This window comes from Myotis yumanensis, unplaced genomic scaffold, assembly GCF_028538775.1.
Source record: "Myotis yumanensis isolate MYYU_CA2020_CCGP unplaced genomic scaffold, mMyoYum1.0.hap1 SCAF_5, whole genome shotgun sequence".
NCBI lineage: Eukaryota > Metazoa > Chordata > Mammalia > Chiroptera > Vespertilionidae > Myotis > Myotis yumanensis.
Genome location: NW_027223756.1, coordinates 55,225,056 through 55,249,629, shown reverse-complemented (window position 1 = coordinate 55,249,629; position 24,574 = coordinate 55,225,056). Strand labels below are relative to the sequence as shown.

Genomic DNA, 24,574 nt, shown 5'->3' with positions numbered 1-24,574 from the left:
ATGTAGTTTATTGTTTAATCTATTGTCCGCAGAAGATGTGGATGGACGCGTTCTCGATACACGAAAATCGCCCTTTAATTGGTCAACGAGTGTCTTGACCAACTTGTGGTGTGTCATTGGTGTTTCATTACGTGTTTGTTTTTCAATGCGATACATTATGTATGAGTTTATCACACACATTTCCAACCCCCCAAAAAATAACTTCCTCCACCATTTGAGCGATTTACGGAGGAAACAATACGTTGAAGCGTATTGATCCGCACGATCCGCACCGCCCATATTTGCCGTATATTCTAACACCATTTCAGGCTTACTGACTGTTACGATATGTCCACTGCGTAATGTTCTCTGGGTAGATTGTAGGTTTGTGTTATAATAATTGGTGAGCATGGTAATAATTCTTTTATCTTTCCACGCAAGAAGCGTAGTATTATTCTTTCTGTATGCAACTGTTTCTTTCTAATTTCTTCTTTGGCATAATTGTTTGTCTCTTTTATTATGCTGTCTACTAATTCTTCAGTAAAATATAATGTGAAATAGTCTATGGGCTCTTTTATGTTACTCGGGACTTGTGGTCCGGCTATTTCTTTGTGTAAATCAAAATTTATCGTGGCTGGAGGAACGTCCGATTCGGTAACATCTTCCCACTCTTCACTTGACGATACGTTGTCATGTTGCCATGTGTTTTCTTCCGTACTACTATTATCGCTTTCGCTATCTATGCGAACAATTCGTCGCCTTCTAGGTTGAACGATATCACTATTACTGCTGTCGTTTTGTTCTACAGTTAGTCTTTCTAACGTGTCTGTATAGAGGTCTATCTGGAGCTCATCTTCACTATTACTTGTGTCATGAGACTCATTCGTGGTTGGACGCTTTGCCATTGTTCTAATAAAAAATATGAATAAATGCATGGGTTGAAAATTTCTAATTGTTATTACTAACTGACAAGATGATATTTACCAAAATAGCTTTCACCAAACAATTTATTCACTAAGAAAAGAATCACTTTTCCGATTTTCTCCTCGTTAGATCTATGTGCACTGCTGGAAGCTTCAAACCAAAATGAGCTCAGCTTTGAAAATCTTTTCCTCCAGATGTAGACTTGTTTATTTGTAATTATATATCTCACTATACAGTGCGCGCTATGTTCGAAAACCGACCTTTCTTCTACAAACTCCCCTTATCGCTCTTTTCAAGTGGCGTCGCGAAGTGCTCGGACCGTCGTGAGCACGCATCTCACATTCTCGTCCGACACAAAACCCGCTGACATTTCTTGTATATATCTTAGTAATTTTACGATATTTTGATTTAATTTCTTGTGCCATTTCAAGATAAAACTTCAGGGAAACATGCATGTCTCAAAAAGTTGCGTTGAAATAACTCAATTCCCCGTAATCACTAATAAACTGCAATGTCCCCTGAGAGGGGACATCTGAGTGATATGCTAGAATTCCGATGTCCCCTGAGAGGGCACAGCGGAGTGCAAAGGGTTAAAAATGTTCTCTTGACTGTCATTAATGATCTAATCATACTACCCAGTGGCTCTTTTTCACTCCTCATTTCCCTTGATCTCTGCATCATTGGACATTGATGATCAACCCTTCCATTAAGAATTTTTCTGCTTGGCTTTCTTACCCACTGGTTTTCTGATTAGCTTTTTACTTCTCATGGTTCTCTTTGTAGTTTCATCTCTCATTTTTTAATTTATTTTTTAAATATATATTTTATTTTCAGAGAGGAGGAAGAGGGAGAGAGAGATAGATACATCAATGATGAGAGAGAATCATTGATTGGCTGCCTTCTGCACGACCCACACTGGGGATCGAGCCCGCAACCCAGGCATGTGCCCTTGACCAGAATCGAACCAGGGACCCTTCAATCCGCAGGCCAACGCTCTAGCCACTGAGCCAAACCAGCTAGGGCTCATTTTTTATTTCTTTTACTAAAAGTATAGGTGTTCATTAGAATACCTTCTTGGTACTCTTAAATTTTTGCATTACTTAGATAATGTTAGCATTATCTAAAAACTTTTATATAGAAGACATTACATCTTTTTTAAATTTAAAATTTTTATTTTTTTCTTTATTTTATTTTTTTCTTTATTGATTAAGGTATTACATATGTGTCCTTATGCCCCCATTGCCCCCCTGTCATGCCCTCACCCCCCTGGTGTCTGTGTCCATTGGTTAGGCTTATATGCATGCATACAAGTCCTTTGGTTGATCTCTCCCCCTTATCCCCACCCTCCCCTACCTTCCTTCTGAGGTTTATTTTTAATGGGCACTTTTTCTAGTTCCTGACTTTAGTAGAGATGCTTTGATGTTTCCACAATAATTATGATACAGTCTTTGAGCTGAAGGAGGGATAGTATATCTGTTTATGAAATATTCATTTAGTTCTGTTTTGTTGAGTTATTTTCTTTCTAATTAAGAATTTTGTTAAATTTTGTCATCTTTTAATGGAACAGTAGAGTTGGTGTGTGTATCTGTGTGTGTGTATATCTATCTATCTATCTATATATATATATAAAAGTCAAGCGACCATAACGATGGAATGACTGGTCGCTATGGCGCTCACTGCGGCAGCCAACCGGCCCGATTGGCCCCCCCTCAAACTCCCGCGGTCCCCCCCCCCCCTCCCCCGGTTGGCCTGGCCCCCTATCGGGCTCCCACACGCCGATTGGGGGTGGGGCCGGCCGGCCAACCTCCTACAGCTCCTCTCCCCAGCCGGCCTCTTTCCCGATCAGCCCCCCCAACCTTGATTAGGGGCAGGGCTGGCCAACTTCCCATGCCCCCCCTGCCCCCAGCCCGCCCCGATGGGCCCCCATCAGAGCGGGCTGTCTGGACCCCACCCGTGCACAAATTCATGCACGGGGCCTCTACTTATATATACTTTTATTGGTTTCAGAGAGGAAGGGAGATGGAGAGAGGGATAGAAACATCAATAATGAGTGAGAATTATTGATTGGCTGCCTCCTGCATGCTCCAAAATTGGGATCCAGCCCACAACCTGGGCATGTGCCCTGACCAGGAATTGAACCGTGACCTCCTGGTTCATAGGTTGACACTCAACCACTGAGCCATGCCATCTGGGTAATTCATTGATTTAACCCAAAAATGTATTTATTGAATTTAGAGGGAGAGGAAGTGAGAGACAGAGAGAGAGACATCACTTTTTTGTTCCACTTATGATGTGCCCTAAGTAGGACAACTTCACTTTTGTCTTTTTTGCCTTTTTCAGGCTTAACTTGTTCTAGAACCTACTTGGTAGTTTCTCTGGTGATTCAGTGTATCTGTAGAGCTCTCCTTCAACACTACATTTCAGATGAGCCATTGTTTTCCTGTCAGCCATTTTCACTTTCCAACTTTGGCATCTGTACATAGGAATTGGAAATATGAGGGTATGAATGATCTTAGCTTTGGCATCCAAAGACACCTCTTTGCTCTCCATGATCTTTCCTAATTCTTCCTTTGCTGCCCTTTTGAATCTCATCCTTCTCTTGCTTTCTTGGCTGCAGTCTTCATTTGAATTGGTGACAGAATCAAGCAAGGTAAGCTACCTCTATAAAAATTTAAGTGTCTTCATTGTCTATGTTATAGTTGTATATATTTTCTGAATCATTAAGTGCAGTTCTGTGTTGGCACTTTCTTCTTTCACTTTCACCAGAAGTCATTTCATATTATCGTTTCTTTTTGCCCATAAGAGTGTCATCTGTATATCTTAAGTTACTGATATTTCACTTACCAATTTTCACTCTTCCTTCCTCTGAGTCCAGCTCAGTTTTTTGTACGTTAAGTTTTTTGGTACAAATTAAATAAGGAGATAAAATGCACCCTTCTCTGACACCTTAGCCTGTAGGCCTGATAGTGCCTTCTGTCCACAATACAGGTTATGCATCAGGAGTTTCTCATGATTGACACAGTCAAAGGCTTTACTGTGGTCTATAAAACATAGATTAACCTTTTGAAATTATTATTATTATTACTAGAGGCCCGGTGCACGAAATTCGTTGACTTGGGGTGGGGGTGGGGGTCTTTCAGCCAGGCCTGCGCCCTATTGCAATCTGGGAGCCCTCGGGGGATGTCCGACTGACGGCTTAGCGCTGCTGTGGAGGCAAGAGAGGCTCCTGCCACCCTCACTGCATTCTGGCTGAGTGCACTCCCCCTGTGGGAGTGCACTGACCACCAGGGGCAGCTACTGTGTTGACCATCTGCCCCCTGGTGGTCAGTGCGCGTTATAGTGACCGGTCGTTCCACTGTTTGGTTGGTTTGCATATTAGCCTTTTATTATATAGGATCATTTTAAATCCTCACCGAAGCATAGTTTTTCATTGATTTTTAGGGAGAGTGGAAGAGAGAGGGAAGGACAGAGAGAAACATCAATGTGAGAGAAACACATCGATTGGTTGCCTCCTGCATGAGCCCTGACCAGTGCCTGGGCAGGGGAGGAGCTTGCAACCAAGGTACGTGCCCTTGACTGGAATCGAACCCGGGACCCTTTGGTCCACAGACCAACACTCTATCTGCTGAGTTAGACTACTAGGGCTTGAAGTTATTTGAAGTCTCATTGTCCAAGCAGTGTTTACAGTTAAGTCTCAAGTGCCTCTCTTCCTTTTCCGAGTCCAGCTTGAACAGCTGACATTTACTGCTTTTCATGTAAGAGCCTTTGTTGCATCACCTTGAGCATCACTTTACTTGCAATTTCTCTCCATTGTTTCATCTTAAAATCAGGATAATAATGGTACCTACCTACAGTAATTTTCTGAAGAATAAATGGGATTTGTCAAAGTGCCTGCTACTCTGACTGTATATTAAGTGTTCAATAATGCAGCTATTATTGTTTCTATGAAATAGAGAGTATTCATTTTTCTATTCTAAGTAATCTCTGACAATTCCCAAAGAATGCTTATATGTCACAGTTCATCTGGGACTCTTACCTCTGCCACAGGGTCTACATCCAGACCACTGCATGTCAGAGCTCAGGAAGCTACTTCTTACTGTCATACAAGTGGCTTTTCAGCAATGGTAGAAGGTCGTCACAATGCAGAAAAGGAAAATAAAACTCACTACTGGATGTGGTTGTGATTCTGATAGGAGGTTTTTGCTTGACCCTTTCTTGACCTCTTTCTCTGTAGCCCTTGTACTTTTGCCATGTTGCAGCGGCTAGTTCATCTCCCTTCTTTGACCACTTTCATTCTTATTATAGCCCAGGTCCACCTGTCTCCAGTCTTAGAAAAGAATATTGGTTCTTTCTTAGTCCAAGCTTTTTCTTTCTCAGGTTCATTGACAATGGAGCCATCAAATTCCTGAAGGGAAATTCCCACCCCAATCTTCCATATATGTTCTGGTATATGCTCTACACCTAGATAATGCAATGATAATGCTTCTCAGTATATTTCCAATGTCTGGTGTATTCAGTCTGGAATGCACTATTTTTAGAGATTCTTCCAGAATGTGTTTCAACTTGTCTCACTTTCTATTTTAGCTTCTTGATAATGGCCAGATTAAAAGCTGGGCTCAGCCCTAGCCGGTTTGGCTCAGTGGATAGTGTGTTGGACTGCAGAATAAAGGGTCCCGAGTTTGATTCAAGGGCACCTACCTGGGTTGCAGGCTCTTCCCTGTCCTGGGCCTTGGTCAGGGCTCCTGCAGAAGGCAACCAATTGATGTGTTTCTCTCACATTGATGTTTCTCTGTTTCTCCCTCTACCACTCTTCCTAAAAATCAATGGAAAAATATCCTCTGATGAGGGTTAACCAAAAAAAAAGAAAAAGAAAAACCAAAAACGGGCTCACAGCATTTTTTTGTTCTCAATCTTCTATGGGTAACTTTTGAAAAGGCCGTATGTATATACTAGTATTACCTCTACAGGGCAATGTATATACACACACTTAAAAGCAGAATACTTTATAGAGTCATTTGTGAAACTATAGGAGCTATCATTGTTGGGGCAAAGGAAGACCACTTTTAAATGAGCTGATGTTTCTGCCTTTGTTTCAAAATTGTGATGCCTCTCTAGTTTCAAATAACAGAGCTGTATTACTGGCCACTCCATTCAAGATGGGAAGCTAGAAAAAAGTAAGGGAAGTATAGCTTAGGTAAAATTTAACTTATACCTGTGAGCAGCATTGATCAAATTATATACAAACTGAAAAATCTATTTTTCCTCATTATATGCTGTGTATATTTTAATAAAATATATATTTTTTTATAGGAAACGACCTCTTAATGCTTTTAAAAATCTCTTCCAAGCCCTAGCCAGTTTGACTCAGTGGATAGAGCGACAGCCTGTGGACTGAAGAGTCCCAGGTTCAATTCCGGTCAAGGGCACATGCCAGGGTTGCATGCAGGAGGCAGCCGATCAATGATTCTCTCTCATCATTGATGCTTCTGTCTCTCTCTCCTTCACTGTTCTTCTCTGAAATCAGTAAAAATATATTTAAAAAAATCTCTTCCAAGGAAAGGTCTGAATATATTCCTTATAGATTTCCTTGTGATATGTCATAATTATCGTAACAGTTGACCAAATCATGGTTAGTGTAAAAATTGCATTTTCTTAATGAATTTTAAAATAAAGATAGAGAAGAAACTAAGGAAATTTGAAATCTTCATAGTGTGTTTCATACAACACTTATTTATCACTTAGAATTTGCTCTTATGAAATTAGAATATTGCTTCTGTTACTTATTGTTTATCAGTAAAGCTCTGAATATAAGATCAAGTATTTTATTATAGAAAACAAGATGGCAGTGCTTGAGTTGATAAAAATAGTTTCCTTTTATTTACCTACTAGAGGCCCAGTGCATGAAATTCATGCACTGGTGTGGTCCCTAGGCCTGGCTGGCGATCAAAGCACCAATGTCTGGTGTGGAAGTGCAGGTCCCAGCTGACCTCTGGGCCCTGGGGCAGTCCCCCGATTGATGGACTGCCCCACTGGCCATGGCCTGGGCTTCCCTCTGCAGGGCAATCATGGAGTGATGGCCAAGTCCCCAACCAATCACATCACCCCCGCCTTGGCTGGCCTAGCGCCAGTGAGTGTCATAGCTTGGTCATTTTTGGTTGTTCTGCTATTCGGCCATTTGGTCAATTTGCATATTATCCTTTTATTATTATAGAAGGTTTATACTAGTGCTACTTAAATGTGGTCTGTTGACCAAGCTGCTAGCTACTAGTCCACAAAGAGATAACTACAGAAATTGAATATGTATTTAAGCTCTTTTATAGCTTGAATGTCGGGCAATGTCAGATTATTTCAAAAAGTATCAATTTTCAATGTATTTTAAAAAGTAAAACCAGCCCTGTCTGGTGTGGCTCAGTTGGTTGAGTGCCATCTAGTGCACATGCTAGGGTTGCCAGCTAGATCTGCATTCGGGGTTGTGCAGAAGACGGCAGAACAATGTTTCATCTCACATAGATGTTTCTATTTCTCTATCCCTCCCCCTTCCTGTCTCTCTCTAAAAATCAATAAAAATATATTTCAAAAAAGTAAAACCAAAAACTCATTCTTTATTGCAGATACTTTGAGAAGCAGTACCTTTTACTCAGATGTGTTATTTTTAATTAGTCGGTTAGTACATTTGAATAATGAAGAAGTTACAGTAATATAACAATAGTCAGCTAAGCATTATAAATATACTCAACTATTTCTGTGTTAAGTGTTTTTGTTTTTTTGTTTGTTTTTAATTAATCTTTATTGCTGAGAAAATTACAGATATTCCTTTTTTTCTTCCCATAGCTCCCCTCCACCCGGTTCCCACCCCGCCCCAGGCCCTTGCCACCCTCCTATCTCTGTAGTTAATGCATATAAGATCTTTGTCCCATCTGTTCTTGCACCCCCCACACCCCCTTCCCTCTAAGACTCATCAGTCTGTTCCATTTCCATGCCCCAGATTCTATTCCATTCACCAGTTTATTCTGTTCATCAGATTTTTTTATTTGTTTGATTTTTAGATTCAATTGTTGATAGATATGTATTTGTTGCCACTTTGTTGTTCATATTTTTTTATCTTTACCTTCTTCCTCTTCTTAAAGAATACCCTTCAGTATTTCATATAATACTGGTTTGGTGGTGATGGACTTCTTTAACTTTTTCTTATCTGTGAGGCTCTTTATCTGACCTTCAATTCTAAATGATAGCTTTGCTGGTTAGAGGAATATTGGCTGTAGGTTCTTACTCTTCATCACTTTGGATATTTCTTGCCACTCCTTTCTGGCCTTCATCGTTTCTGTTGAGAAATCAGCTGACAGTCATATGGACATTCCCTTGTAGGTAACTAACTGCTTTTCTGTTACTGCCTTTAAACCAGTTAACTGCCACAATATTTTGAATTTAATTAAAAAAGGTCTGCTGCTTGCATCTATAGACGCTTATGATGTACAAATGGTTAAGATTCTCTCTTTGTCTTTTGCCCTTGACATTTTAATTATGATGTGTCTTGGTGTGGTCCTCTTTGGGTTCCTCTTGTTTGGGGTTGTCTGTGCTTCCTAGACTTGTAACTCTATTTCTTTTACCAGGTAGGGCAAGTTTTCTGTCATTATTTCTTCAAATAGGTTTTCAATATCTTGCTTTCTCTCTTCTTCTGGAACCCCCATAATTCGGATGTTGGTATGCCTGAAGTTGTCCCAGAGGCTCCTTTCACTGTCTTCATATTTTTGGATTCTTTTTTCTTTTTGCTCTTCTGGTTGGGTGTTTTTTTGCTTTCTCATATTTCAAATCATTTACTTGATTCTCGGGATCCTCTAGTCTACTGTTGACTCCCTGTATATTATTCTTTATTTCAGTCATTGTATGCTTAATTTCTTTTCCATTTTTTGACATTCTCACTAATATCCTTGAAAGTCTCACTAAGTACCTTGGAGGTTTCTGGAAGATTCTTGAGTAACCTTATAACTGGTTTTGCACTCTATATCCAGTAGTTTGCTTTCTTCCATTTCTTTCATTTGTAATATGTTTCTTTGTCTCCACATTTTGTGTGTGTTTGTTTTTATGTATTGGGTAGGGCTACTTAGTCTCCTTGAGTTGATAGAGTGGCCTTGTGTAGTAGGTGTCCTATAGGGCCCAGTGGCTCAGCCTCCCCAGTCACCTGAGGTGGACACTCTTGGTGCACCCCTTTGTGGGCTGTGTACACAGTCTTGTTGTAGTTGAGACTTGATTGCTCTTGGTATCACTGGGAGGAATTGACCTCCAGGCCAATTGGCTGTGGGGACCAGCTGTGACTACAGTGGGAGAACTGCTGTGCAGGAGACACCCTTATGGAGCAGGACTTGCTTCAGTGGGGCTTTGGTGTTCACTGAGTCTGCCCCTTGAGTGTGCCGCTTATGGATGTGAAGAGTTGTCATCTGGTGTGGTCTGACACTGACCACTGGGTACACTGTCTCTTGGGTCTCCAGGGGGGTGCAAAATCAGCCACTGTCTGGGGCTTCCCAGCAGGAGCTGCAGAGAGATCTGCAGATTCATCCTCTTTGTATCAGGTTTGGAGGTGCCCAGATGAGGCCCAGCTGTGAAGCAAAATAGGCTGGTGCTGGTGCTGGGTCTTGGGCTTTTATTGATAGGTTTGGGGTTCCCTGACCCAGCTGCAGCTTTTTTGACAGGTTTTTAGCCTGAGGAAGGACAGGCCATTTATATGCAAAAGCCACTGCACACAGCTTCGGTGGGGTTATAAATAGGATGGGGTGGGGTCTCAGGGAATCACCAGGCAGAGCAAACAGAAATGGCTGCCAGTCAGCCCTGCAACCAGGGAAATCCCAGCATGGGAACAATGATCCCTGTGAGCACCTCTGTCTGGAAGAAAGCTGCCCCCACGTTCCTGCCCTGAAGCCAGACAGTCCAGTTTCTCCTTGTATGTGTCTGGGTCCCCCAGAGCCTTGCCCGGCACTGGAGCTCAGAGGAAGCGGGAGCTTGTAATTTCTGTTGGCTGTGCTTGCTTTTTAAGAGGAGCAGCTGGGTCTGCAGCAGCCTGTGTGTCACTCAACCCCAATCCGCACTGGTTTTTACAGCCAGTAGTTCTTACTGCCCATAGGGACTTCTTTTCCCAGCTCTGGGACCCTGGGCTGGGGGTCTGTTGTGGGGCTGGGACCCCTTGCTCTTCTGGGTGGCCTCTGCATAGGTGATCTTCCTCCCAATTAAAAAAGCTGCACACGTGCGTGCAAGGCTGGCCCATTCCTCGCCTCCGCACCTCCTACCAGTCTCAGTGTGCTTTCTTCTTTACTTCTCTAGTTGTAGGACTTCCACTTAGCCAGCTTTCTGGCGGTTCTGGATGATGGTTATTCTGTATTTTAGTTGTAATTTTGATGTGGTTGTGGGAGGCAATGAGTACAGGCATTTGCCACACAGCCATCTTGGGTCCCTGTGTTAAGTGTTTTACCTTTGAAGAACATTTTTTTTATAAAGGAAATGGATAAAAATATTTTAGGCACCCAAAGAACATATAAACAAGCACATATCAGGATATTTAAAAAGAAACGCTCTAGTAATTACATATTACATATTCTTATTCTGTTTTGTTATCTTTGCTTTTTTTAAAAAATATATTTTTATTGATTTTTTTACAGAGAGGAAGGGAGAGGGATGGAGAGTTAGACACATCGATGAGAGAGAAACATTGATCAGCTGCCTCCTGCACACCCCCCACCGGGGATGTGCCCGCAACCAAGGTACATGCCCTTTACTGGAATTGAACCTGGGACCCTTCAGTCCACAGGCCGACGCTCTATCCACTGAGCCAAACCAGTCAGGGCTTATCTTTGCTTTTTAAAAAGGTTTTTATTTGAGCTTGTTCTCTTAGTTGTTTTTTTTTTTATTTTTGCCTATTATGATGCTATTTTTATTTTTAATCTTAAAAGAGCTGTTTATTCTTGGTGAACAGTTATTTAGTCTTTCATTCCTCTGTGTAACCCTCCCGGATTCTAAATAGTTCTTTCTTACTTCTCCCAAGTACACAACATATATCTCTTTTAGCAATATTCTAATTATTTTTATTCCCATCTTTCAATACTGAGTGGTGGAAGAAATGGACTGTTGGCTGTGTAGTTTAACTTCTTGACTAAGCCTACAATAAATGTAGGTGTTACTACTGTATGCCTGGCACTGGCTTAATTGTTTCATGTCTATTTTTACCTGATACTTCTGAAAAGCTTATCTACACTAATAAAAGAGAAACATGGTAATTAATGTACGACCGCTACCCTTCCCATTGGCTAATCAGGGAGATATGCAAATTAACTGTCAGCCAAGATGGCGGCCGGCAGCCAGGCAGCTGATGTGAACAGGGAGGCTTGCTTCCAATGTTCCCCGTTCCCCGCCTGCCTTGCCGGCCTCTGAGCTTCAGTTGGAAACATTGTAACATTTATAGAAGATAAACAAAACCCCAGAAACCTCCTGTCAGTCAGCCAGGATCTCAGAGCTGGAGTCGCAACATTGTTTCGAATACAGAAAACAAAGGCCAGCAACCTGCTTTCAGCCGAGCCTCAGAGAGAAAGCTGGCTCTCAGCTCCAGTGACAGCCATAGAAGGTAAATAAATGCCAGAATAAAAAAAAAGAAAAAAAGGAGAGGTTTAGAGCTTCAGTCGCCCGCCAGCCTGAAAACGGCCCTCAGCCCCTCACCCAGACTGGCCAGGCACCCCAGTGGGGACCCCCACCCTGAAGCAACAAGATGGCGGCTAATTTGCATACTGAAGGCAGGCGGCAGTAGGCAAGGCTGTCTGCGGTCTGGGACCCGGATCTGTGACCCTGCCGGGCGGGATCAGCGGAGCCGCGAGGCCTCCCGGCACCGGGATCAGCATGACAGGGGGCAGCGCCCAAACCCCCTGATTGCCCTGCGGCTCTGTGTGTGACAGGGTGCGGTGCCCCAACCCCCGCACAGGCCCTGCTCTATGTGAGACGGGGTAGAGCCATAACCTTCCCATCGGCCCTGCCCTGAGTGTGACAGTGGCGGCACCCCAACCCCCTGATCGGCCCTGCTCTGTGCGTGACAGGGGGTGGCGCTGCAACTTCCCTATCGACCCTGCCTTGAGTGTGACAGGGGGCAGCGCCCCAACCCCCCAATCGGCCCTACCCTGAGCGTGACTAGGGGTGGCATCGCAACCTCCCGATCTGCCCTGCTCTGTGCATGACAGGGGGCGGCGCCCCAACTCCCCAATCGGCCCTGCTCTGAGCCTGACCAGGGGCTGCACCTAGGAATTGGGCCTGCCCTCTGCCACCCGGGAGCAGGCCTAAGCCAGCAGGTCGTTATCTCCTGAGGGGTCCCAGACTGCGAGAGGGCACATGCCGGGCTAAGGGACCCCCTCTCCCCCCCGAGTGCACAAATTTTTGTGCACCGGGCCTCTAGTAATAATAATAAAAGGCTAACATGCACATTGACTGAACGGCAGAGTGACTGGTTGCTATGATGCGCACTGGCCACCGGGGGGCAGACGCTCAATGCAGGAACTGCCCCCTGGTGGTCAGTGCACTTCCATATGGGGAGTGCCACTCAGCCAGAAGCTGACTCATGGCTGGCCACCGCAGAGGTGGTGGCAGGAGCCTCTCCCACCTCCGTGGCAGCACTAAGAATGTCCAACTGACGGTTTAGACCCGATCCCTTGGGGGCCTAAGCCTTTAGTCGGACATCCCCCGAGGGCTCCCTGGCTGCCAGAAAGATGTCTGACTGTAAGCTTAGGCCTGATCCCCCGGGGAGTGGGCCTAAGTCGACAGGTGGACATCCCCCAAGGGGTCCTGGACTGTGAATGGGCGCAGGCCGGGCTGAGGGACCCCCCTGAGTGCACAAATTTTTGTGCACCGGGCCTCTAATCATATTAAATCTGATATATGATGTATGCAGGTGTTTTTGAAGAAATAGCTTTTAGTATTTACCTGAGGATTTTTTGGTGTGTTTATTGTTAATAAGTAACTCTAATGAAATAATAAAAACATAATATTATGTGTGGATTTGACACAAGTAGAAACTATAGCCTTCTTAGAGTTATCTCGCTTTTACAATTATCTAAAAACATTTTAAAACATTTTAAGACATTTAAAAATAGTATATAGTAAAAAATTAGGACCTATTTTATTCTTCAAATTATTTAAAAATATTGTTTAAAGACTGCAGTTTAGAGAGTTAAAGCCCAACACATTGCATCCATCCATTAAAACAGTAAGAAATGGAAGAGATACTTTGATAAGCGTTCTGCCTGTTTTAACCTTGAATGCTATTATCGGGTGGGATGATGCTATACGTGTTTCATTGGCTTCGGCTTTTTCATGCTGAGAGAAATCAATACTTTGAGTCGTTGGATGACAGAGGAATCACTTCAGAATTAAAGGTGGCTGTCACACAATGTCATTGGTTGACTTTCGTTGCTATAGAGGTTTTTAAGCTTTCATTTTTCTAAGTCTGCTTTTCAGGAGTCTTTGTAAGATTTCTGTGGATAACTTTTTTCTTCAAATTTGACTTTAAATCTTAGTTAAAAGCAAAAACCTCCAAAAGTGAAATATTAAAAAATTGTTTAATTTTTTGCCCCTTAGGTGATTTCCCTTTTAATTGCTTTCCAATGAGACAAGTAATTTATAGTGTGACTTTCGGACGAATTGGGAAGTAAGGTAGTATACACTTAAGTGTTTATTATAAAGTATGTTTAGTTGACTAAAATGTAATACTCTTGTTTGTGGCCATGAGAAAGAAAGAAGGTAGAACTATATGTCCTGAAATGGAATGATATGTAGTTTGATTCCATGTACTCTACAAAGGAACTGCATTTTACTATTAACAGTGGACATCTACCTCCTCCTTCCCCCCAGTTTCTGTAGAAAATTATTGGCCAAACTGAGAGGAGGTAAAAAAGAGAACTTTATTTTATATGTGTGTTCCAAAATGTATACATACACTTTGAAAAATTATAAAGGCAGTGTTTATTAAAATACATTTTATTTTCAGAATTGAGCTACCGGCTGTTTAAGTGTATACATTCTTTTGGGACACCCTATGTAATTACTTTATTATTTTTAAAAAAATGATTCTTTATTGTTGAAAGTATTACATGTCCTCCTTTTTCCCCCAATTGACCCCTTCCAGCCCCTCCTGCCCTCCCCCACCCAGCCCCAGACCTTCAACACCCTATTGTCTTGTGTTCATGGGCTATTCATATAGGCATTTAAGTTCTTTGGTTGATCTCTTCCCACCCACAACCTCAGAGGGATGATGTAGTATTTTTAGTTCAACATTATGTTCATGAAATTTATTCAGGCTTCTACGTTTTCCTATTTTTTTTAATTGTTATTTTTTATTTAAAAAATATTTTTATTGATTTCAGAGATGAGGGGAGAGGGAGAAGAGATAGAAATATCATTGATGAGAGAGAATCATTGATCTGCTGTCTCCTGCACGCCCCCTAACTGGGGATCGAGCCCGAAACCCAGGCATGTGTCCTTGACCTGAATGGAACCTGGGACCCTTCGGTGCTCAGGCTGATTCTCTATCCACTGAGCCAAACCAGCTAGGGCACATTTTCCTATTTTATTTTCAATGCTGTATACTTTACCAGTATGTGAGTAGACTATTAGCTTTTCATAATTTTTTCTGTTGACCTGCAATTAGATTGTTTTCCATTTTTAACTATTATGAATAATTCTGCTTTGACTATTTTATGAGCCTTTTGGTATACATGCTCATGCATTTTGGTAGGGTGGAATTACTTGACGTAAAGTATTCATGTTTTCATTTTTACAGATTTTGCTTCACTGTTTTGCAAAAATGAAGCAATGTATAGCTGTTCCCATTAATTCACATTTTCATAAAAATGATAAGTGATTTTTTTTTTTTTTTTAAAATATATTTTATTGATTTTCCACAGAGAAGAAGGGAGAGGGATAGAAAGCCAGAAACATCGATGAGAGAGATCGATCAGCTGCCTCTTGCACGCCCCCCAGTGGGGATGTGCCCGCAGCCAAGGTACATGCCCTTGACCGGAATCGAACCCGGGACCCTTGAGTCCACAGGCTGACGCTCTATCCACTGAGCCAAACCGGTTCGGCTGATAAGTGATTTTTATTTCAGCATTCTGTTAGCTGTCATGGTACCTTATTGTGCTTTTATTTTTTATTTTATTTACATATCAAGCTATACATTTTTTTCTCCTGTTTGTGTCATACACACACACACACACACACACACACACACTACTTTTTAAAAAATATATATTTATTGATTTCAGAGAGGAAGGAAGAGGGAGAGAGAGAGAGAAACATCAATGGTGAGAGAGAGTCATTGATTGGCTGCCTCCTGCGCCCCCCCCCCCCCCCGCCCCCCCCCCCCACTGGGGATGGAGCCCGCAACCCGGGCATGTGCCCTTGGCCGGAATGAACCTGGGACCCTTCAGTCCGCAGGCCGATGCTCTATCCACTGTTCCAAACTGGCTAGGGCACACAGACACTACTTTTGTGAAGTATCTGCTTCTTATTCAGTGTTTTATTGGTAATCTGTCTTCTATTGATTTGACTAGGGTACTTACCTATTTGGTATGAGCTTATTTTTGCATATGAGTACTTTTACTACTTTCTTTTCTGTTCGTTCCTTGCCTATTCAATTTCTAAAACTTCTTAAATAAACTTTATTGAGGTATTAAGACACACCCATTTTAAGTATACATTTTTAAAAATATATTTTATTGATTTTTTACAGAGAGGAAGGGAGAGAGAGAGAGAGTTAGAAACATCGATGGGAGAGAAACATCGATCAGCTGCCTCCTGCACATCTCCTACTGGGGATGTGCCCGCAACCCAGGTACATGCCCTTGATTCGAATCAAACCTGGGACCTTTCAGTCCACAGGCCACCGACCCTCTATCCACTGAGCCAAACCGGTTTCGGCTTAAGTATACATTTTGATGAGTTTTGACAAATGTATACACCTGTGTAATTGTTACTGTAAAGATACAAAGAATTTCTATCTCAGAGAATTCCCTTGTGAATCATTGTGGTAACTTCCTCCACACATACCGGTAGTACATAGACCTAACCCAAGGCAGTTGCCTATCTGGTTTCCGTTATTATGGATAGTTTCACATAATATACACTTTCACATAAGTGGAATTATACAGTAGGTACTCTAATGTCTGGATTCTTTTGGATAGCATAAAGTTTTTGATATTCATCCACATTGTTTGTGTGTATCACTCATTTGTCTCTTTTCATTGCTGAATTGTATTACTTTGTTTATCTACTTGTCTATAGGTGGATAATGGGTCATTTCCAGTGTTTGGCTTTATGACTAAAAGAACTAGGGGCATTTTCATATAATATATTTTGTGTAAATATGTTCTTTTGAGGAAATATCTAGGAGTGAAATTGCTAGGTGCTGTTGTAACTACATAGAGGGTGCCCCCCAAAATGTACAAACACTTTTCTGTAGATTCTATAACATTTTGAAAATAAAATGTATTTTAATAAACATTGTCTTTATAGTTACTCAAAGTTTTTATGCATTTTTGGGGACACCCTGTATTTAAGTTTACAAGACACTGCCAAATAACTTTTTTTAGTAGTTATGGATTTTACACTCCAACCAGCTAGGTAGGTATGACAGTTCCATTTGTTCTATATCCTTGCCAATGTTTGGTATTGTTGGTCTTTTTAATTACAGCCCTTTTAGTGGATATATAGTGATGGCTTATTGTGGTTTTTATTTCAGTTTTTCTTTTTGTGTACTTATTAGTCATTTGAATATCCTTTGTGAAGTGCCTGTTCAAATCCTTTGCCCTTTTTTGGTTCCATATAAATTTTTGGAGTATTTGTTCTATATCTGTGAAATATGATGTTGGTATATTAATAGGGATTACATAAAATCTGTAGATTGCTTTGGGTAGTATGGACATTTTAATGATGTTAATCTACCAATCCATGAACACAGTATATTCTTCCACTTGTTTATATCTTCCTCTGTCTTACAGGTTTTTTCTTTAACTGCTGCTTTAGCCAATTCCCACAAATATTTCTAATTTTGTTTGTGATTTTATCTTTGATCCGTAAGTCATTTCAATATGAATTATTTAATTTCCAATTATTTTGCAACTTTTCAGATATTATTTTTTCACATTATCTATTCAGATAAAGAATCAAAAGGGAGGGACCTTGACCTAGCTAGGTGGCTCAGTTGGTTGGATTGTCCTCCTGTAAGGTTTCAGGTTTGATTCCTGGTCAGGGTACATGCATACCTAGGTTGTTGGTTTGATCCTTGGTCAGGGCGTGATTGGGAGGTAACCGATTGATGTTTCCATCTCACATTGATGTTTCACTCTTCCTCCCTTCTCTCCCTCCCTCTCTCTAAAGTCAATTTAAAAAACCCCATAAAACATATCCTCAGGTGAGGATATTAAATAAAATAATCAAAAGGACCTTCAGATTTATATATCTTTTTGTCTAACTTTTTCTTCTTTAGTAGTTTGTCCTTCAAATTACCATCTTAAATTTTTTTAAATCTTTACCAAAGGATTTGTTTTTATTGATTTAGAGAGAGAGAGACAGAGACAGAGACAGAGACAGAGACATTGAGACATTGATGGTTGCCTCCTGAATGCATCCAGACCCAGAATCAAACCTGCAACCTTTTAATGTACTGGATGATGCCCTAAGCAACTGAGCCACCGGGCCATGACTCAAATTGATAATAGTAGGTAATGTGGGAGTGAATAATATTGCCAAGATAAATTTCACAAAGGCTTGAGAAAATGCCATAGTTTCATATAGGGAATAATAAAGAAAAAAGTCTGACCACCAAGCCCTAACTGGTTTGGCTCGGTGGATAGAGCGTTGGCCTGTGGACTGAAGGGTCCCAGGTTCGATTCCGGTCAAGGGCATGTACCTTGGTTGCGGTCACATCCCCAGTTGGGGATGTGCAGGAGGCAGCTGATCGATGTTTCTCTCTCATCGATGTTTCTAACTCTCTATCCCTTTCCCTTCCTCTCTGTGAAAAATCAATAAAATATATTTAAAAAAAAAAAAAAAAAAAGTCTGACCACCAAGAGGGATGATTAGCAAGCTGACAGGAGGAAACTGGAGGAATTGGCTAAATTTTACCTTCACTTCTCTCTGAAAATGCAAAGGACAGATAGTAAAGTTAGGTAGAGATTTAACATCTGGAAGGAAAGACTACAGGTGATGTTACCTTTATTTCTTCATTTACATTTAAAGAGCCAGAATGGTCAAGTTATAAATGGTCAGTCTAAATTGTTTCTCCCTTTGGTTATTTTTTTTTAATATTTTCTCTGCAAGTAAATGAAGTTCTTTAAGAAGTGGGTTTATTTATGTTATTTTAAATTTATTAATGCTTTGGTAATAAATCTTAGATTTCTTTAGCAATAATCAAATACATTTGAATTGTTAGTTCCCAAGATGCTTGTTTCATTTTTTTTTTTTTTTTTTTTTTTTTTTTAGATTCAGATATTTTTGCGGTCATTTTGATGTCATATTACCTAGTTTATGTGTTTCTTAAAACGGAGAAGTTGATATAAAGTAAAACTGAATGAAAATATTAGACTTGCCCTTGGTTTCTTAGAATACCTCCAGTTAGTCTTTAAACACAAGCACACACATACACAAGTATATAACCCACCAGTAAATAACATAGATTTGATCTTCAAGCAGATATTCATGATCTGTATGTACTGGACTTTGATATGTCACACATAGAATATATTATTGGTTTTTAATAAGGATATGTTCAAATTACATTTTAAAGATACTTTAAAAAATAGATATGAGTTCATTGTATCTTTACAAAACATTCTTGTTTGGTTTCCTTTTATCATGTTTTAAGGTCAGATGTGACTCTAATGTTCCACAATGAGACAGAGATTGATAATCGGGAAAGAATAGCCCTTTAATGTGATTTATATCTATAGATTTTATGTCAGATATGAAAAGTTGCTGTTTAAATTGTAAAGGAGGATCCATTAAAGAACACTTTAAACCATTTTACTATTTAGTTTACCTTGGACTCTTTTTAGGATTATGCCCTTTCAAGAAAAATCTTTTACAGCTTATCAAATGCTTATAAAATGTAACTTGGTAAAGTTAAGCTATTTTAATATGAATAAAAGGTAGAAATAATAGGGTATTAAATTATGCATTTCTTTGTGATTTTAGTACCATTTAACATGAAGTCATACGGTATTTCAGGGGAGTATAGAAGCCAGTGATTTTCTATTTTCCATCAATAATTTAAATTTTCTCTTATGATGTTAGACAAAGGCAGATTATGGATATAGTAGGGAATGTTGTGGGTATAAAAATTCTGCAAATGTTTACCCTTTTGTCCTACATGTTTTAGTATATGTTAGGGATAGATTTGATATAACCTCTAAAGTGCTGCCTAGTTCTGGAGTAAACCTCTGAAAATATCACAGAGCAGTTGACACTTTTATCCCATAGAGTAATTCACTATCTTCACTTAAACTACTATTTCTTTAACTGTTTCTTTCTCCCCCTATCCTTTAAGTATTTCTGAATCATTTTCTTTATTTGTTCAAATCATATTTTTGACAAGCTGAACTATCCTCTGATTTGTTTGGTTCAGTCTTTAATATATCATGTGACAATTGCCTTTAATCTCTTGTAAATTAATCTAGTTTCTAACATGATTTATTTTCTCCACATGAAGGTTTAAATAAAAGAACTAGTTTTCATTTACCAGTGTACAAAAACTAAGCTCTCAGAGGTCCCAAATCTCCGAATTGTCCAATTTTTAGAGCCATTATAATCCTCTCATTTTCTAGATGAGGACAATTTGACAAAAGAGCTTGAGTTAGTTGCCCAAGTCTGACAGGAGATATTACCAAGGATGATACTTTAATCAGATTTTTGTTTTTCTTCCCAATCTTACATCCTCTCTCTCTCTCTCTCTCTCTCTCTCACACACACACACACACACACACACACACACACACTACATATTCATATATATATATAGTACTCTGATTCTTAGTGGCAGTTTTCAATCCTTATTATGCATTTCAGAATTTCTTTCTTTTTTTTTTAACTTGTATTTTATACTTGGATCAAACTGTCCTGCTTCTGCCTTCCTGAAAATTTTCTGTCTTGCCTTTGCTTTAAGGTTCTCTTTATTCCTATCCAAAAATGACTTCTTAAAATCTTCCTTTTTCTTTCTTTATAGCATTTTGAATATTCCTCATTAGTTTTTGCAAGCCTTCCTGTTAAAAAGCATTTTTAGCTTCAGTGATTTAATATGAATGACATAACTTTTATTACCACTTCCCTCCTCCCAATCTAGACAGAATGGGAATTCTCCAGGGCAGGGGCTATCAAGATAATCCAACCTTTGATCTCCATAGCTAAGTGTTTTGCACAGACTAAGAGATAATTTGACTTTTTTGCATGTACATAAACACCATGTCTATTGGGTTACTTTTGTGTTAGGAACACAAAACCTAGTTCATACTGCTACAATGAATGAATGGGATATTATAGGTCCTCATAAAAAGTGTCGTAGAATGCCTAAAGATAGGCTGGTCTATGATCCAGAAGTTCGTGGTTCCATTTGTAATAAGCTCTGTATTTCTATAATGCTCCTGGCTCTGATCCCTTTGGGTTTGGCTTCATTCTCAGGCTAGCTTCCCTCATAGTGCAAAGAGAGCTTTCAGAACTTCTGGAATTATGGGCTTCCTGTTTTACACCCTAAGAGGAAGGAAGTATCAATAAATATCCTGACCTTTTCATTTAATGCACCAGTTAGATCAAGTGCCCTTCCCTGAGTCAATTTTTCAGTGTGGGAGGGATTTTATTCTTATTGGTTTCGGAAAAGTAGGGCCCTCTCGTTGCTAGGGCAGTGCTGGGGGTAATGTGTGGCAACAATCTATGTAGGTATAACTGGTATACCGAAGGAAAGGCAGGCAGTATAAGTCAGTTTTATTTGTTCCAACATCAAATTTTTGTTACCTACCATAGGTTGAGTGTACATGTGTACGTGAGCTTGTATTTGGCAGGGTGGATCCCAACAGACCATATGAATAGAATCAAGAATCAAATATACATTAATCTTTGCTTTTCTATTTTAAACAATTAACTAACTAGGTAGTATAGCATTAACATGATACCAGGAGTATCTGAATTCCAGAAGAAAAGAAATAAACATCTTGAAAACTGGTGATTGAGAATATTAAAATTTTTCAGCAAAACTTATGATGTCTTAAGACAGCACTTTACAAACTAATAATGTATGAATCACCTGGGGAATCTTATTAAAATCCAGATTCTAATTTAGTAGGTGTGGAGTGGGACCTATAATTCTGCATTTTCCCTGAGTTTCTAGGTGACTCTAGTGCTGCTGGTCCTTATTGCAAAGCTAGGGTTTAAAAGCCCTTACTGATTTTTGTTGTTGTTGTTTGTTTGTTTTTCATTTTTTCAAGGTGTTGAGAACTAGCTGTTCACTATTGGAAGCCATCCATAGTCTCTTTTCTGGACCTCTGCTGCGACCTTGTACCTGGTCTCTCTTTTATCCCACTACATTCCATTCTCTAAATGGCGTCTGTAGTGATCATTTTAATATATAAATCACAACACTTCACTGCTTAACTGTTTGAGTGCCAACCAATATCCTAGGAACTATGCTAAAACTGCCAAGGCATTTTTGCTGATTTTACAGCAGTTTAGGAAAAAAATTATGAATCGCAAGTAAATGAAGTTACATATTCAAAAACTTAAGGAAACCTTTACTACATTGACATATTTAGCAATATCATCATCACTAATAAAAGCAGACTTAGAACTGGATGCCATTTCGAAGCTTTGATAGTGCTCCCAGCACTTTTGGCGAAAGACAGGAGGAGCGCAATCACGCTCCCTTGCATTCTAGGGGTTAAAAACTTCTACTAGTATCACATTGTATTAGAATAAAATCTAAACTCCTTAGCACAACTGCACAGTACTAAATGATGCAGCTGCCTAACTCATGTCATTCTTTCTCTTACTCACTTTGCTTGGAGTGCTTTGTAATGCTACTTGTAATGTGGGCCCTTGCATCTTCCCTTGACTAGCTGCTTCTAATTTTTCAGGTTTCTGTTAAAATATTGACCACTTCTGAGTGTCCTTTATAAATAGATTCAGAGAATAATTTCTTGGGGTATTGTACGGATAATATATCACTAAATATTAGTTAATTCAGTCAATGAGGGATATAAAAGTAACTTTAAATGTTTGGTTGGTTCAGTTCATATTGAAGATTATTTCATGATGCATTTTAAAGCTTTTTTCCATATTTTTATAGGATTAATAGATGTTTCTTTTTTCTATTCAAGTCACTCTGTGCCCAGTATTCTGCAGACAAGCGAGAAGATGAGAAGATGTGTGATCATTTGATAAGAGCAGCTAAATATCGAGACCATGTGACAGCAATTCAACTAATCCAGAAAATTATCAACATTCTCACAGACAAGCATGGAGCCTGGGGAAATTCTGCATTGAGGTAAAGTAATACCTTTAGGATTTGGGCCCTGATATTATATAGAAGGCCTAGATTTAGATAAATGGCTTTGGATATGATCAAGGCCAGATGAAGAACAGAGTAATTTAATTTTGTATTTTATCATCTATGAATTTGAAGCAAAGGAGAAAGAGAAAACCAGTATGGGTGCAGCTATAGATCTTTGTAGGTATTTCATTTTCCTCAATTACTTCTAAAAATTTGTTTACTCATATATTTATTCATTTTGAAGTGAACTGTTAAGGAAAGTAGTTAATCAAATGATTTTATTAGCTACATCTATATTTGAATTTATATAATTACAATATTTTATTTTAAGCAACATTTCCTATTTTATACTTTTGAATTTTTAACACCTACATTTGAAAACATAATGTGTTATTTTCTTGATTGAGTTGTAAATTGTAAGGATATGATGATAAAAATGATTAAATGCCCTCCTTAAAGTTTTGTTCACTGTATCTACTTTCTTCTAAGATTACTAAATTGAGCATGCTATTTTTGATTCTGACTGTAGAAACAGAATATTAAATTACCTTCTAGGACTACGGAACTTAGACAAATTGTGATATTTAGTCTGATTGAAACATTTTATGCTACAAATATTAGAAATATGCTTTGACTTATTTAAGTAATGTTAATGAAAAAGTTCTTTAATTTGCCATTAGAGATATTTTGTAATTCCTCATTTCTGTACAACTTTTGCTAGAAGACAACAAAAAAATGAAAATGAAAATAATTGCTTGCATATTATATAGGTGTAACTGGTTTTCACTTGTATTTTAAACATCTAATGTGTCTAGCAGACTTCGAAGTCTAGCTTTAGAAATTTTCCAGTGAATAGAAAATAATTTAAATTTTTAAAAGCTGAACTTGAAACTGTTTGAGTTGAAAGCTACTTGTTATATATTTTTTAAATTAAATTTATTTGGGTAACATTGGTTAATGACATTATATAAATTTTAGGTGTAAAATTTTATGTAATACATCATTTGTGTATTTCATTGTGTGCTCACCACCCAAAGTCTAGTCTCCTTCTGTCGCCATGTATTTGACCCCCTGTACCCTTTTTATTCCCTACACCCCCCCTTCCCTCTGGTAACTACCATACTGCTGTTCATGTCTATGAGTTTGTTTTGTTTTGTTTTATTTGTTGCTTTTTGTTTTATTTCACTTAGCACAATACTCTTAATATTCATTCATATTGTCACAAAATGGCAGTTTCATCATTTTTATGGCTGAATAATATTCCATTATATATACATACCTCATCTTCTTTAATCATAGGTTGAAGGATATTTAGGTTGTGCCATGTCTTGGCTATAGTAGATAGTGCTGCAATGAACATAGGGGATGTTTTTGTTTTTAGTGCAAATATGTAAAACAAAACATAGAGTAGATATATCTCCTGATGCTTATTATGTAGAATACTTAAATAAAATTACATTTTTGGGCATGTCATTTTTGGTGTTCAAAAAAATGAATGCAGGTCAAGGACTTCTGGGAAAGAAACTGAATGAATAAAGGCAGGAACCAGGTTTGTTTGTTTTAATCCTACTGCAGTTGAACTCAGCTGCAAGAATAGTCATGGAAATGACATAAATTACTGGGTCAGAGCTCTCTGGTGCCTTAGCTTGCAACATCTAATGGTTTGTGTTTGGGGCTGGGAAGTTGTATTGAGAATTTTAGTTTCAGGATACTTCAATGTTTCAGATTTGAAGTAGTCACTTGACATCAGGCACTGAAAACATTAGGATATTACTTTGCCATGCCCCTATTGGGAACTCAATACATATTTGTTTAATTATTTAAAAAGTATTTTTAAACTGAAATTAGTTTTTTAATTTAAAAATTAAAAACTTCTAGGTAACTTATGACAAGTGTTTGCCCTTGTTATGACATCAAAATTCTTTCCCATGATAGCTGTACCTTTGTATAGCACAAGTATACCTGTGCTACCAACCTGAAAGCATTGTTTCTCCGAAGTGATTTTGGTATAGGGAAGTATCTTGGAGAACTAAATGGATTGTGAAATGTATATGTGTAGAAATAATTACTGTTTCTATAACAAAGTTATTCATAGGCATCACTCTATTATTCTATACA

The 24,574-nt window shown here is 39.1% G+C and overlaps 1 protein-coding gene across 4 annotated transcripts in view; it reads left to right on the top strand.

Annotated features, from left to right (window-relative positions):
• LRBA (LPS responsive beige-like anchor protein) overlaps positions 1-24,574 on the top strand; it is a 554,804-nt gene that overhangs the window by 236,319 nt on the left and 293,911 nt on the right. For all 4 annotated transcript variants that reach the window (XM_070415300.1, XM_070415301.1, XM_070415299.1 and 1 more), the window contains one exon: positions 22,284-22,450. In XM_070415300.1, coding sequence (XP_070271401.1) covers positions 22,284-22,450 — 167 coding nt within the window. The remainder of the gene's footprint in view (positions 1-22,283; positions 22,451-24,574) is intronic.